This window comes from Numida meleagris, chromosome 21, assembly GCF_002078875.1.
Source record: "Numida meleagris isolate 19003 breed g44 Domestic line chromosome 21, NumMel1.0, whole genome shotgun sequence".
NCBI lineage: Eukaryota > Metazoa > Chordata > Aves > Galliformes > Numididae > Numida > Numida meleagris.
In genome coordinates this window covers 211,195-227,966 of record NC_034429.1, presented here as the reverse complement: position 1 = coordinate 227,966, position 16,772 = coordinate 211,195, and the positions used below count along the sequence as shown (strand labels likewise).

Below are 16,772 nucleotides of genomic sequence, written 5' to 3'. Positions count from 1 at the left end.
TAAGGAACTTTTTTTCCTTTGTTTCTGTGCCCACAGCTGCTGCCTTGGAGCAAATTCTCATTTACTGCAGCTTGGGGCCTTACTGCTCTGCTGTCATTGCTGTGCTTTCCATAGTGTTATAACATGGAGTTCACTTAGGAATATCTTGGTCAAAAGCATTGAATTATCTGGATTAGCACACTTCATCTCTAGCAGGGGTGCTGTTCATCTCCTTCCTTTTTGCCTTTGACAAGTTTCTTAATTCCTTTACACACCATCAGCTCTTACTTTGCTTCGGATGAGGCTAAATGTGACAGAGAAGCAAGAATCAATGCTCAGGAGAGATTTGCACTTATTTTTAGAGTCATAATGCAGCATCCTAAGGAAAAATCTTTAAGCTGTCATCATGTTCTACTTTGTCTCCTTGTTAGTATTTCTCTACTTAGCTTCCTTTCCAGCATGGGCTGGAAAGCAGCTTCAGTAGCAGTATGTCTTTTAATGCCAAACATGCATGGATGAACGAAAAGGAAACTTCTTCCATGCAGCAGAGTAGAGAAGCTTCTCAGCAAGCAACAAAAATACACCCACGATGTACATACAGAACCTTTAAGACAAGGGTTCAAATAAATACATGGATGCTTCAATAGGAACTGTTTTTGTTTTTTATCAAGTGGAACTAATAACAACTGTAATGCTTTGTCACTCAGTCCAGAGTCTGTGCCTACCAGCAGGCAGTATTTAATGGCAGAAAATAGTTTATGGCAAATGTTCAGCGCTGTCTCTCAGCTCTATATAGAACAATGGGTGATCCTGTGTGGAGCCAGGAGTTGGACTCAATGATCCTTATGAGTCTCTTCCAACTCTAGGTATTTTATGATAATACAGTGGGCTCTTCAGTGGATAACTGGACAACTTAGTGAGTAAGGAATTGGTTGGATGGTCACAGTCAGAGGGCTGTGGTCAATGGCTCTATGTCCAGGTGGAGATAGTCACAGGGGATATCCCACAGGGACCTGCCACAAGACTGGTGCACTTCAATATCTTTATCTGTGATGTAGATGATGGCATTGAGCGTACCCTCAGTAAGTTTGCGGGTGATGCCAAGTTGAATGGTGCAGTAGGCACAATTGACAGGGGGGATGCCATCAAAAGGCACCTGGTCAACCTTGAGAAGTCAGCCCACAGGAACCTAATAAGGTTGAACAAAGCCAAGGGCAAGGTGCTGCACTTAGGGCAGTCCCAGGTATGTGTACAGATTGGGAGAATTATCCTCTTCCATGCTCTGCATCAACCCCTAATGAGAAAAGTAAATGTTTTTATCCAGGTGGCTTGGTTAAAAAGTGGTATCTAGACAGAAAAAAGCCCACAAGGTCAACTCAAGGCTTACAACCCATCTTCCTGAAGACTGTGTTTAGCATTGAATCCTGCTTAGAGACAGGATGGAGACATTTGTAATAACAGCCCCAAGCTTCTGACAAATGATTTTTACTGCTGTACCTCCAGCTGCAGTTCCAGAAGGCACCGAGAATCCCTATTCCCAAAGTGAGTGGGAGAAAAAGGGCAAGGCATAAAGGGGATGAGGGGAGGGGAATCAGAGGAAGGGAGAGTCTGTATTTTTACTAGACAATTGGTGATCAGCGATGTCTGGAATCCTAATCCAAGACATGAATGATAAGTGTGTTATGACTTAAATGTACCTATGCTCTAATCGCCAATTCCAACCCCAACCCATCCTGTGTGCCCACTAACCATGTCCCTCAGTGCCACACCGTTGTGGTTCTTGAACACCTTGGGGGAAGGTGACTCCATCAAATCCCTGGGCCTCCATCACAGTATTTGGCTACAATGCATTGAGTGCTCAGAAAGGCACTCTAGCTGCAAAATGTACCATTTTGAGGAGGATGCATCTGAAGCACCACTTCTTAGCAGGATGGTCACATTCTCCATGTTTACAGCACTTTGAACAGAGTGACTCAGATTGCAAACCCAACACTTAAAATCCCATAGGATTATGTGAAATGCAGTCGGTAAATGTGGATCATGCATTCTGTGCAACTTTGCTCCCTCCTGCTGGGCATGTGTGCATATCCTTTTGCCTTAAAACCAGAGGAAGCCAAGCTGCAGAGAAAACCAGTACTGATTTAAACAAGCAGTGCTTCACTGTTGCATTTGCATGTTCACTTGGTCAAATCAGGGTTAGACACACTCCTAGATGGTCATTAGTACATTAGTTAGGCTTGGTTCAGGATTTGGGCACCCTGATTAAGGTTACTTAATAATGCTGTCTAATTTTATGATCAGATTCAACATGCTGATAAGGAGAATCCTGAGTTTGCATTCTTACAAGTCACAGGGTATGAGAATCCTGTGTTGTGGTTGAAGTTAGTTATTAGAGCATTTACAGATTTCAGCCTCAAGTTGTTAGAAAGCATTTTATTGGAGTTCTTCAATTTAAGAAGGGAGGTTGCATTCAGCCACCCAATCTTCAGAGATGCATAAATCCAGAAGGCCATAATGATTTCCTCAACATCTGGTCCAGTTCCAGGATTGCTGAGACCTGGGCTGATTATTAAAACTTCACAAGCAATATATTTATCCACTGAGCTTAATATTCCTCTTTATGAAGAGGTTACATACACATGCAAAGAATTAGCAGCCCCTGATGGAAAAGCAGTGGGAAGAACTCTAACCACCAGAATAAAAAAAGCAATCCAGCATTACATGCTGCAGCATGTAGAGACAAATAAGTTTAAAGCGGGATAAAGTCAAATAAAAGCAAGGGAGTAGAGAGATCTTGATTCCCTTGGAAAGTCACAGCAATCCAACGGGGAAAAAAAACCTCTTGGCCACTGGGTGTCAGCCTTGAATTATATGTTATAGAATCATAGAGCATTAAGATTCCAGTCCAACCATCCACTCACCACCAATATACCCACCAGTATTGCCCACTAAGCCATGTCCCTAACAGGATATACAGTGTAAATGAAAAGGCACACCCCTCATTACCCAGAGGGATCTCTTGTCCTATATCACATTGGACTGCTCAGCTCATCTGTAGTAGTTGAGTTGTATAAAGGCAAGTGTCTACACTGAAGACAAAGGAGTAATTCCTGTGCCATGATGAGCTATTTATGATAATAATATCAATGACAGCAATTCATTAAGTCTCATTTATCCATGCAAGCTGCTCTAGCACCTTCCCAAACTGGCAGGAAAGCAATGTTTTGAGATATTGATGGAAGTCATTACCATACAAGCTGGACACTTGTAAGCCAAAGGGAACTGAACTCAGCCTGCCTCCCCTAAAACCACAATGAATGAGTGCTCACAAAACCCACCCAGTGCTGATACAAGTGGGTGATGTCTCAGCAGCAGCACCACCACTGGGGGAACCAGCTTCCAAGCTGCTTCAGAAAGGATAATAAAACAAGAAAACCAGCTGATGTCACTTCCCTCATCACTTGGATACCTAAATGCTAATCACACACTAAGAGAATCAGCTGGAGCTTAATTAACCATTGAACTACTGTGTGCCATTGAAACACCTTGCTCTGAGAAGATACTTTCTGAAGATGGATGCACAAGGAGGACTTGCCCTGAACCATATTGATGCTGTAGCACAAATCACAGCATTCCACCTGGTTCCAATCCCCAATAAAAAGAAATAGAATTCCCTCTTCTCCTGAGGGAGGAGAAGGCATTTGAGAGGGGAGAATGGCTGCTCCCACTCCTAGGACCTCTACTGTAGCTCTTGTCTGCGTTGAGTGCTGCTTTGAATTGGGAATGGTGTTGTTTTTGAGTTGGCTTGCAGCGTTTTGGTGCTGTTTTTGGAAGAAGACTGAGAAGATGAGTTTCCTGGCAAGGTCTGCAGGAAGAGGGAGGGTTCAGCCCCTGGTGTCTGGAGAAAGCTTGCTAAGGATAGCACAGGGAAGCGTGGTCATAGGCACAGGACTTCTTAAGACTGAGAAAACACAAGGGATGAACGCAGTTGTAGTTTCTCTCTGACTTTCACTACATTGCTCCAGGTTTTAAGCCTTTATGCCTCCAACTCAGATATTGGCATTGGGTGAAAAGACTCTGCACGACACTGTGTGAGTGCTGTCAGCAATCTGCTTATACGTTCCTACCCCAAACCTTGTAGCACGCACTACGTGTGCTCAATGCACAGATGATGTGTTTTCCATCCAGAGACTTCAGTTACATTGAGTTTTCGCCAGTAGGTGGCATTCTCTGAGCTGTTTCTTTTTCTTCTTTTTTTTTTTTTTGCCAAGGAAATATAAAACTTACCGTCTTTAATAATAATAATAATAATTAAAGGTTGGGGGCAGGGGGGGGTCAAGCCTTCCTTGTCTTTGCTGAAGTCTGCGATAAAGCAAGATCTCTGCTCCTGTTGGGACATGACGGTGTTACTTTCAGAGTAAGAGAAGAGTGAGGGTCAAAGTCCCTTTAAAAAAAAAAGTGAAATACAGTATTGTGCATCTTGAAATCTGAAACCAAGAAACAGAAGTGCAAGGGAAACAAGGGGGGAAGCCTTGCAATTCCTGAGGACAACTGTTGCAAGTGGAGTTTTAAGGAGTAAAATACCTGTCTATGCATTTAAAGGGTATTGAATGGCTTTTGGGGAGAAGGCTGTGAAATAAAGGAGATCAAAGGAAGAAGACATTTTTTTTTTTCCCTCTCGTCTTCTCTGGATATAATGGCCATTGCAAAGCAAAGCATCTTCAGATTTGGCTTCAAGTGGTTCTTCTTCGCGACTTTTGTACTGGTGTGTGATGGACACAGTGGGAAGAGAGAGAACGGGGGTCCTGCCTGCTACGGAGGGTTTGATTTGTACTTCATTCTGGACAAGTAAGTCAGTTCTACCCTTCTATTTCAAAGCAATTTTTCTCTTGGTGTGAACTGGAGCACCATATGCTGGGGTTTTCTTTGGTTTTGGAGAAGTCATTGTGTCCCCAAGGGACTGAGAAACTCGGTGGTGGTGGTGGTAACTTTGGTGGGTGTAGCATATAACGCTAGAGAGCTTTTCAAATCAAATAGGTATATAAATTTTGTTGTGGTTGATATCAAACCTTTCCTCTGTGCTTGGGAAGAAGAGCAGGACCCCATTCACGCTGATCTCCCCAACAGTGATGGCTGAGGCACTCTGGGCAGATTGTACTGCAGAATTAATTCTGAGGCTGAAAACGTGGGGAAAATGCTCTCCTGCCTGGAGATCTGCTGTTGCCCCATATGTCCTTGTCCAAGCAGGTAAAGACAAGGCTCTGCAAAGTGGCAACCCCCTTTAAAAGGGTCCAGTTTTGGCCATTCCGATGGAAAGCAGCCAGATTGCTTTACTTAAAAGAGAACTTTATTTTTCTCCAGGCTGAGTCACATTTTCTTTGTTTCCTGTTAATCGAACGCATATTTTGACTGCTTAACTGTTTGTGCTGAAGATAAGTGCCCACTCACTTCTTCATCACTAATTCTGATCTGGATGCGGTAACTTTGCCTATTTAGAGGCAACCTGAAATAGATATGAGCTGAGCTTTGGAAAGCGCCCTATTGAAGCAATGCAACAAACTAAATAGAAGTGTTAAAAGCACGGGTTAAAAACGATTTTGGTAAATTCCTTCATTAAGAGTAGTTATTTTGAACCTCAAGTTTGGAAATATTGGAGCACGTACGTGCCAGAGCCATAGCGCTGGCATTTTTTAATCATAAATTTCAGAGACAGGAAAGTATTTTGAGTTGCCAGGAGCTCTCTGTCTGATCCTCGGAGTGTTTTGCAGTAGCAGCCACATTCCATTTGTATAAATGACTTGGAATTACATAACGCTTTATTACAAAATACTGGGTAAAATGTAAGGCTGAGACGAGTAAGCTGGGTGTGTTATTGTGCCAGTTGTCCTAATGCTCCAGGGGAAAGATTTTTATTTTTGTTTTACTTCATTCAGTGGAAAGATCCTCTTGTCTATTGCATTGTGTTGCTTTGGCCATTCTGCTGTTAACTGGAATAATTCATAGAATCGTTTGAGTTGGAAGGGACCCTAAAGGGTCATCTAGTCCAACTCCCCTGCAATGAACAGGGGCATCTACAGCTCCTGTTGCTACATCTGAAAAACAAAGCATGATTTGCACGGCTGACAGCTTTTGCAAATTGAGTTCTCCTGGAAGCTGGGGCAGAATGGTAGGTTTTATCCAATCTGATGGATGTGCTCTGTAATAGCTCTGAGCTATTATTTCAAGCTCTGTGCTGTCCTTTTACTAAAAGAATGCCTTTCTAGGCTTGCTCAAGGAAATTTATGTGGAAATACAAAGCTTGGCGCAAACGTTAAGTACACAGGCTCAAAGTACTCCGTGCATATATCAAGGTATCAAAAAAAATCCTGCTTGAACAGTTGCAGGTTTCCTATTTTTGGTGCAGAAATGGACACGGTCTGATACAAAGTCCATTGGTGTAAAAATTGCATTGGTCTCCAGTGGAATTTGGAGGAGTCATGGTGTTCAGCTGCTTGAGTGCGTTGTATTTTGCGCACTGCATTCTGTAGCCTTTGAGGTGGCCAAGGAGAGACTTAGAGTGGTGCAGGATGTGATCCCATCTTTTTCTTTAAAACTATCTTTTGCTCTTCCGAATTATAGAATGGCTTAGGTTGGAAGGGACCTTAAAGGTCGTCGAGCTCGGGGTCATCTGCATTCTTAGTTAGCTTGAGTTTTCTGCTTTCTAGTTTAGAGAATGTCTTCAAAGACGTTGCTGAAGTCCTGAATGTGATTATATAGACCTTCAGGCGAACTGTGAAATGAAAATAATAGATCCAGGGCAAATCTTGCTGTTTTTATTAGAAATGGCTTTAAAAATAATTGGGAACCCTGGTGATAAAGATCCTGCAGCAGATTTAGATTTTGAAACATGAAGCATTAATTACAGTGGTGGAAGAAAGCCATTAAAATATTAAGCAACTTTCTGGGATCAGAGGAGGATGGAACAACAATAAACACAGCGCTGGAACTCACCAGTGCTGGAGCCCTCTCCTGACCCTTTGCCTCAGTGCCTGGCCTGATTTAGAGACTACTGAAATCCATTTAGCACCCTGTATGCTGTCCTTGTCACAGTGCTGGCTCTTGTACTGTTGGGTTACCAAGAGCATCTTTAATCTGTGTGTGTATTTGCATGCTTTCATTAGGCCTTCTCTGTTGCTACCTGAACTGTGTGAGCACTCCTCTTGGAAGTAATCATAGAATTATAGAATCATTTGAGTTGGAAAGGACCTTAAAGGCCATCTGGTCCAAGCCCTCTGCAATGAACAGGGACACCCACAGCTCCATCAGGTGCTCAGAGCCCTGTCCAGCCTGACCTTGGGTGTCTCCAGGGACAGGGCATCCACCATCTCCCTCTGGGCAACATCAAAGGGTTAAAGCAGTGTTGCATACACAAATACCCAACTTGATATTCTGAGCTGCCTGACAGCAGGTTCAGTGAAGGGCTTGTGATCACGTGAGTTAAGAATGGATTAATCTATTTCCCTTTGACTATGGTTGTAGAAATAATAAGGTGGGTATGGAGTGTTACAGCTCAATCTGCAAGGTATTCAGAGTACAGTTATCTGATATTTGCTACTTTGAAAATATGCAGGATGTTGTAATACAGAGTGCTGAGCATCCTTCTTAGCCATACTGAGACGATCTTGGATGATCTTAGTGATCTTTCCAAGCTTAATGATTCTAAGATGAACCCAGCGTTGTGGAAGGTAAAGCCTACTTGTCTTAAGTCAGCTGGTCCTACATGGCACATCCTTTTGTGTTTCTGCTTGCTTTACTGCAGTGCTGAGTGGTTTCAGTCATGGTCAGAGCCTCCTGTATGCTGAATGGTGGTGAAATAAATGGTAGAAGATCATAGAATCGTGGAATGGTTGGGTTGGAAGGAGCCTTAAAGATCATCCAGTTCCAGCCTCTGCCATGGGCTGGTTGCCCCCTACCAGATCAGGCTGCCTCAGGCTCTATTCATGGCCTTGGGCACCTCCATGCTGCCAAAGAGTTTGCAGCCTGGATGTGAGATGAGATAGGGTCTTAAGAAAGAAGAATGAAGAAGTAGTGGGACAATGCTGTATCCACTGTATGTCAAAGGCATTATTTCCTATGCTCTTGATTGTTGCATGTGCAAACAGTAGCATGCAGCTGTACATGTGTGGAAGAAAACTTGGCTCTAATGGATCCTTGGCAAAACAAAGCAAGGAAGGATGAGAGGGAACGGCCTCAAGTTGTGCCACAGGAGGTTTAGGTTGGATATTAGGAGAAACTTCTTCTCCAGAAGAGTGGTTGGGCATTGGAACAGATTGCCCAGGGAGGTGGTGGAGTCACAGTCCCTGGAGGTGTTCCAGAACTGTGGGGATGTGGTACTGAGGGGCATGATTTAGTAGGCAGTATTGGTGGTAGGTGGACAGTTGGACTCGACGATTTTAGGAGTCTACCTTAATGATTCTATGATTCTATAATTGTATTCCTTAGTACAAGTGGTGGGTGGGAGCTACATTCTGCACTTCACTGTTTGATGTCATAGAACAACTAGAGAATCATAGGATGGTCTGTAGTTGCGTGTTTATTTGTCATGTGTCCCCTGCCAATCAGGTAAAGATGAATATTCTCAGACTGTGTTTGGGCATGGAGGCTTGCACTGCTCTAAGCTGGACCTTTATAAACTGTAATATTTTGACGATAGCTTAGTGAGTTGTCTCATATGAAGTTCAGCTCAAGACAGAAATGTTTGCATCACCTCACTAGCATCTATGTGCTATCTGGTTTTCCCAGAATTGCTCCTGAACTATTTGGAAAGACAGAGGACACTTAGGCTCGCGTGTGTTATTTTTTTTTCAAGTGCTCAATGAAACAATGCTGCAAAACTTCTTGGGTCAATGCCACCTCTGACAGCTAGGAGAGTTCTGGAGTTGGTCCAAAAGTGGAAGTTTAAGGAGAATTTGGATCAACATCAGTCTGAATCAGGTGTCTGTATGTACTTCTGTCTGCTGCAGTGCTTGTAGATGCTGTGAAGGTTCTGTATAAGAGTTTGGGGGGCTGGAACAAAGTGAGAGGGTTGGAACTAGATGAGGTGGGTTGGAACTGGGCGATCTTTGAGGTCTCTTCCAACCCAAGCCATTCTGTGAGTTTGTGGCCTTGGCTCTATTTTCATCTATGTTGTGAGTTAAAAATACCACTGTGGGTTTGCTGAGAAGGTGTAATGGGAGAAATTGAAATAAGGAGTTTAAAAAGTATAAGAAAGGCAAATGAAAACAGTTTGAGTCGCTACAGCTTTGGGTTATGGTGCATGGGTAGGAGGAAGGCACCTGCTGGGCCAGCACGTGGCTCCTTGCCCCTGGAAACACTGAGCCATGCAGAGTGTCTCTGCCTTGGATTGAATTTAGATGTACAAAATCCCAACACGGTTGACCACAGAATGTATCATTCTCTTGTTAAAGGCATAATGGCTTACTTATTCTTAATTTCCACTTATTGGGCTTTTCTCCAGCAAGAGGATTTGGCATTCTCAGTAAAAACCTTTCCTTAAACTGCAAGTTTACAGCATCAACCTTCCAACATTACAGCATTGGCTTGCTGATCATCTTCTTTTTCCTCGGGAATATGAAGACATAACCTGAAATTTGTCTTCATTGCCTTGCAGTTAGGCTTTCGGAATATTTCTCCTATTTAGAATTCTTGGCATGCCTTAGGAGAGGCTGCATAAGTGACATGGTCTGAAATAAATGTATTTTTCTGTTATCAAAATATTTCTTCTAAATACAGACCTTGGTGTCTTATGTCCATTGAGACCTCTGTCTGATTCGATAGAGAAACGAACTGCAAATTGTCCACTTGCAGAAGCAAAACGTTTTGTGCTAAAAGAAAGGATCTGTGGTCAACAGAAGTGTGAGCCTTCATTTTGGGACTCATTTTTAATCTTGCTCTGATAGAGATGAAGAATAATTGTACGTTATTACAATTACTCCGCTTTGGTGCTTCTGTAACTGAAAGCAGAAACCATCCTCCGCTTGCAGGGTTTTGATTGTCGCAACGATAAGGAGCTTCCTTATAGCAGAGAGAACATTCTGATGCTCTTGAACATCAGGTCATTTCTCTTTGTTGTCATTAGATGAGTGGGAAGGCTCCCACTACCCAAACCATTTTAAAAAAGCAGGATGAAGTCAGGAACGCTGACATGTAAATGGGGTGTGCTATTGACTGGCAGGTTACGGAGCGGAATGATTGGTTTTTAAGCTTTGTTCTGGCAAGTGCTGTTTCAGAAAAATGCATGACTTCAGAGCCGTGGAAAATGGCAAGAGTTTTAAATGACGACCTACATACCATATGTGCTCTGCGGCTGGATCTCATTCTCAGGTGCTTTGCAGTAATAGCAATTTTAGTTGATGATCAACTTTTGTTCAGCGGTTTGTAATGAAGTGGGGGGAATAATCACGTTTTTCTAGGCTAGCGCTGCTGGTCTAAAGCAACACACACTTCAATGAAGGATGTAGTAAGTGGTTTATGGTTTACAAATTCTTGACTTCATTGTCTTCTGGAGGCTGATGCAACCATTGCCATAATGTGTTGTGTCATAATTTTGTGCCTCACCATCTAAAGACAATAAATATCCATTTTCCAGGCCATTTCTCAGAGGTGATTTGGCATTGGTGGGACTGGGGTGTGTCATATTCAAGATCTTAGAGTTATTCCATGCATTTGAGAGGAATTTGCATCTGGATTTGAGCTTTGAGCGTCTCTATTCTATCAGTATACAAACTCTAGTGCAATTTGGATGTGGCAGAGTTTTTTGTTTGAGGGCAAATCCTAGTGTAGATCATTCTTCACCTGTGATAAGACACCCATTTTCTCACTGTCTGTGTGGTTTAATGTATTAACACCAAAGAATCACAGAACCATTTGAGTTGGAAGGGTCCTTAAAGGTCATCCATTCCAACTCCCCTGCAGTGAACAGGGACATTTATTTGGCCCTCTCTGATACACATGTGGTCGGAGAACAAGCAATAATTTCAAGTCTTGGTCTGATAAAAACCAAAAGATTTTGTCTCTTCCCTGAAGATCCAAGGAACACAGAAATATGAGCATTTTCTTGTGATAGAGTCTCCTGTGGAATCTGTTACAGCTACAGAAAGAAAATGGGAGTGTCTGCAAGGTTTTATTTAAAGATGTGCAATTGGCGTCAGCTCTTTTGTGTAAAGAGAACCAGTGTTGTTCACTCTTTATGCAGATAGAGCATATGTGCAAGGCTCCCCATTGCATGTCCCCATCTAAGGCTGCCTTTGGACCTATGGGGTCTTACAGACAAAGAATGACTTCAGGTATCATGGAGCAAGTGGATCAGGTGGAGGGTTTTACTGAATGGCTGTAAATAAAAACCAGGTGTGGGGAGAATAGAGAAGGAAATTTATATAACCTGTACAATGTGGTTTGCATGCTTGCAGTATTTCTAGGAAGTGAAGTAATGGTATCTGCAGCTAGACGGGGGTTGTCTGTGCCAGGTGTGTAGAACTTGGTTGAATCAATTCACGGGCATTCATTTAGATTCTCAGCCTGAAGTCAGAGTCAGATCAAATGCCTCTTCTATCTGTGAAGTGAAAAAACATATTCTCAGATGTTCACATTTCTCTTCTTATTCTGCCGATCAATGAGTTTTTGAGTTCTCTGTTAAAGCTGGGACTGTTTTTCCCCTATAAATATTTTTAATTGTAGTCAATGAATAGAAATAAGTGATGACGCATTTATTTTCCATTTCTAGAGAAGATTTTTTCCCAATATTAATATTCCAATATTCATATAAATGTTTATGCCAGAAGGTGCATTTAGTGCTGGAAGATTCTAGTTAATCTCATTTTTCTCCTGGTTCTTACAACATGAACAATAATCCAATCCCATCCAAATCCGTAGTTTATTTTCCTGGGGAGCCAAATTAGTTTGTGTTTTGCCTTGAATTAAGCTATGACGGAGTGGGAAACAACAGCCAAGATGTGGACTGAAGTTATTTTACTTTTCATAGTCTCTAGCACAGTGGAAATGCTAGAGAGGCTTAGGAATCTGTTCCTCCAACTGCATTTCATTCCCAAAATACACTTGAGCTAAAAGCTCTGCACAGTGGTATGGCAAATGAGTTAGTTGAATTCATCTAACAGACAGTGCAAGGAGACAGGCTTTGCTAACACAGGGTTTATTTGTTTAAGGCTGTGCTAAAGGTCTAACATCACTGCCATATGTTATTGTGAAGTGTAGCCTCAAATAGTTGCACGGAGCATAAATTACTCTCGCTTTTCAAAGCTAAGTAGAAAATGTAATTTACATTTTAATATCATTTAAAAGGAAGAATGAGGACGGCGAGTGTTAAAATACCAAGAAATAACTCACTGAACAATGTGTAACAAAGCATTAGGCTTGGGAAACTACAGTAGGACATACTTAATTGCTGCTGTAATCATTATTTCCCATAGATCAGGAAGTGTCCTGCACCATTGGAATGAAATATATCATTTTGTGGAACATTTGGCCCGCAAGTTCATAAGGTAAGAAGTACTAGTTTGTAGATAACTAGTAGATATATATATCTCTATAGATAGAGATATGTAGATATATATAACTGTATATAACTATAGATAGAGGGTTGTCGAGGAGTACATTCTGACCTCCCCCTGGGGAACTCACCTAGTGAAGGTTCTTAATATGTTTCTCAGATCATTCCATTAATTGCTTTGGAATTGTTCCTGAACTTCCCCCAGTTCCTGTCCTGTAGGACACAGGAGCAGATAATCTAACTGGATCCCTCTCTCCAGTGTGGCTTCCATGGATCAAATTATACTTTTGCAGACAGGGAACCCTCATTGTTTCTGAGCTGACTGGTTACTGCGGATTCCTCGTGGTCCTCTTGGCTAGGGCTGCCCAGGGCAAAGCCCCCATTTGCTGCTCAGTCCTGTCTTGTTGAGTTATTGTCTTGGTAGCAATCAGAGCCCTTTGAGTTTGATATCATACATACATTAAGCTGTGGTCTGGACCACCAAAATCACTTCTGTTGTCTTTTTCTGCAGCCCTCAGCTGAGGATGTCCTTCATCGTTTTTTCAACCAGAGGAACAATCCTGATGAGATTAACAGAAGACAGGTAAGATGGTTTAAAGTCCTTCTGCATCTTCTTTCACCTTCCTTGCTCAGTGATCTCCAGCTTGCAATCAACAACACGGTGACATCTTTGTTCTTCTCAAATGAATTAAATCACCTGCCCATTTCACATGACACTCATTCTGCTAGAATGTCGTAAAGCCTCTAAAAGCAGAAGTTGTCTTCTGAATTTTAGCTTCTAAATGTCTTTCTTTCAGCAACTGAGCTTTAAACCCAGAAACTGCTCTAACTGGGAGTCTGCTTTCCAGATATTTTCAGGCTGTTGTCAAAAAACCAGGGCCTCATTGCCTTTGAAACATCTGTGGGGAGTTTTTTCTGCAAACAAATAAGTGAAACTCCCTTCTCATAAAAACGAACTTGAAAACAGGACATGATTGCCATTCTCTTGATGTAGAGATGGGAATGATTTCTCAGATGCCTGAAAACAAGCAGGGTGTTTGGGATGGATTGCAAGAGTGTGTATTTTTGGCAGTGGCAGTTTGATTGTCATGTTTCTGAAGCATGTTCTTGTTGCTTCCTTGCAGATCTCCCAATTAATCCAAGTAAAATCTATGGGATTGATATGTATTTTTTTTTCACTTTGACTTCAAGAAGATCTGGATGAGGTCCTTTAATCACTGTTGCTTCCTCTGTTAAATTCATTGCCACGTGGAGCAAATATATATGTAACACATGTGAAGACCGTATAAGTCAGCATGTGTTTTACATATTGGATGTCTATGAAATTGCATACCAGAGCAGCTACTATAGAGAAATGAATAGGAAACTGGCCACTTTCCTAAAGAGCAGTCCACACACATACCAACCTTGAAAAATGTCATTGAAGCCAGCCAGCCTAAATGTCTCTTGCCATTTACCTCAACAATAAGTAAAAAGAGAATTAACCATATGTAAGTTGGTGCCAGAGAAAACCTGCTCCTGCCTCTGTCTGTCTCTCACCCTGGGAGCATACCCTATTGCAGAGATCTCTGGTATCTCAAGGCTTTAAGCTATGGGACTTGCTATGTATGTTTCCCATGTGGAAATGTATTTCATATTTATGCAGCTGTCCTAGAAATGTTGTCTGGGAACAGGATATTGATATGGTATTAGTCAAAAGCCAGCTGAATTGGAGAGCTGCTGGCTTTTTATCAGAGGTCTGAAAAACAAGGGGTGGGCTTCCTTCCAGTCCTTTAGCCAACACAGCCTTTTTAGTAGGGAAGCAGGAGAAGTAGCAAAACTTTCTCCATCTTCCCCATGGCTCCATGTGGTCTATCAGCATGAAGAAGCCCAGAGAAGTGGTAGAGTCACTCTCCATGGAGGTTTTCAAGAAAAGGGTCGATGTGGTTCTGAGGGACGTGGTTAGTGGGCATGGTGGGGATAGATTGATAGTTGGACCCAGTTATCTTAGTGGTCTATTCCAACCTCAGTGATTCTGTGGGCATGATGGTGATGAGTTGGTGGTTCGATTGGATGGTTTTAGTGGTTTTTTTCAATGCTAATGATTCTATAATTCCATAAGATTGCTTGAAGGTGATTAACACCTTTTGGAGATACAATGTGCACCTAAATAAGCTGAGTTATCAAGTGTTTTAAATAACATTGCTCTTTCTTTGAAGGTTTTAGTCTTCATGTTTGAAAAAATAGGTACGGTTGCAGGAAATCTCTTAATTTTATTTTCAGCTTTGGCTTGGTTGGCCTGAGGGCTGGTAGATGAAACACCTGCCACCAGCCCACGTGACATATTAGGATAATTCTAACATCCTTTGGTGCATTGCAGGTACAGAATGAGCTTTTCAGTGGTAATTCAACCCACTGCAAAAGCACGTGCTCATTTCTCTCTGTGGGCATTGCTGCTCTTGGGATTGGATAATGTTAAAGCGCAGATGCTATCAGCCTCACCACTGTGAGACTGGGTACATGAAAACCACACAAACTGGATTTTCTAAAGTAGTTTAAAATATGCAGGAGTAAAACTGACTTCTGGCCTTCAGACATGCAATGTCAGTGTGGCTCTGCACGCCGTGACTTTATCCATTTCATGTGAAGACAGCATAGCTGGCTCAGAAATACAGCCCACACACTGCAATGGCTTTATCTTGGTTTTAGGGACTGCTGGCCAGGACATGGCCTCCAGAGTCGGTTGTCTGTAACTGAATTGAAGAACAAGGGCCCACTCTTTTTAGCCTGCAGCTGTCCCTGGGGTTTCTAAAATAGGGAAACAGATTCCCATTCATTCATTGTGACTCAGGGTAAGACTTCAATCTTCATGTCAGTTTGAGCAGGAGCTAAAGGTGTAGGGTCCAAATGAACTGGAGTCACCAGGATGGTTCTAGGTTTTGTGCCATTTTTCGTAGAATCATTGAGGTTGGAAAAGACCACTGAGATCATCAAGTCCAACCAGCAATCCATCCCCACTGCGCCCACTAAACCATGTCACTCAGTGCCACGTTTCTGGAACACCTCCAGGGATGGTGACTCCATCACTGCCCTGGTCAGCCTGTTCCAACGCCTGACCACTCTTCCAGAGAATAAATTTTTCCTAATATCCAACCTTAACCTCCCCTGGCACAACTTAGGGTCATTACCTCTCATCCTATCGCTGTTATCTGGGAGGAGAGGCCAATTCCCATCTCACTACCACCTCCTTTCAGGGAGTTGTAGAGAGCAATATGGTCTCCCCTGAGCCTTCTCTTCTCCAGAATAAACAATCCCACTTCCCTCAGCCGCTACCCACACAGATACACATCCAGCAAATTGGACTTTGTGGCTTTTTGATTAATTTGCATGGTCAAATCAGCAAGCACAGGTGAGGAATATGAGCCATGTGCAAGTCAGCTGCTCTAATTCTGCAACAGAGGTTTGACCAGGGCTGCACAGGGAATATCTATTTGGAGAGAAATGTGTATGGAGAAGTGGCTGTCATGGCTTTCTCTGGACTGTGGGAATATCCATAAAGAGTACATCTGCTCTATTTTCCACGTCCTTAGAAAGGTATCCAGGCACTACCTTATCCTATATAAACATTGAGTTAACTCTTTTTCCCATCTCTGTCTGATTTCAGCCATGCATGTCTTCGCCGGGCTATCAAGTCCTGATACGTTTGATCTTGGATATAACAATTCATCTGCATTCGTTTCAGGGAACAGATACGCCAGGGTCTAGAAGAACTTCAGAAAGTCCTTCCAGGAGGAGACACGTACATGCATGAAGGATTTGAAAGGGTAACTGGATGCATGTTAGAGTGTACTTAAACAGTGGGTTGTTAGAGTTGGTTGGGATCTGAGGCCATGACCATAACCTGTTCACTGTCACGGACCCCAATGCTACTTAGAAGTTATTGCCTGTTTCAGTTCTCTCCTATGTATTTTACAAGGTCAGGAGTTTGTCTAAACCTCTACTAGGGGAAATCCTGAATTCCTTCCTGTTCTATACTACATGTGCATTTCTGAGGATTGGGAAACTGCCTATTGAAAAATGCATCTGAACACGCCTCAAAAATTGAGGTGACAAAAACGATAACAACCAAATTTAAAATTTGGAAGGGAATGGAAATTGATACACTGAGTATGTTTCTAACAGCTTTTTAGTTCTTAATTTTGGAACACTGAAACATTTGTCCTTCTGCCTTGTGTGTAGTTAAAGCAGGAGATAGAAGCATATGAATATC

At 42.4% G+C, this 16,772-nt stretch overlaps 1 protein-coding gene across 4 annotated transcripts in view; it reads left to right on the top strand.

The window, feature by feature from the left end:
• The window catches only part of ANTXR1 (anthrax toxin receptor 1), a 97,077-nt gene continuing 84,636 nt past the window's right edge, over window positions 4,332-16,772 (top strand). For 2 of the 4 annotated variants that reach the window (XM_021375010.1, XM_021375006.1), the window contains exons 1-4: window positions 4,334-4,827; window positions 12,444-12,515; window positions 13,035-13,106; window positions 16,245-16,326. In XM_021375010.1, the coding sequence (XP_021230685.1) occupies window positions 4,676-4,827; window positions 12,444-12,515; window positions 13,035-13,106; window positions 16,245-16,326 (378 nt within the window). In that variant the 5' untranslated portion in view covers window positions 4,334-4,675. Of the gene's footprint in view, window positions 4,828-12,443; window positions 12,516-13,034; window positions 13,107-16,244; window positions 16,327-16,772 lie in introns of all 4 variants that reach the window. The other 2 variants (XM_021375008.1, XM_021375009.1) reach the window with 2 other exon arrangements.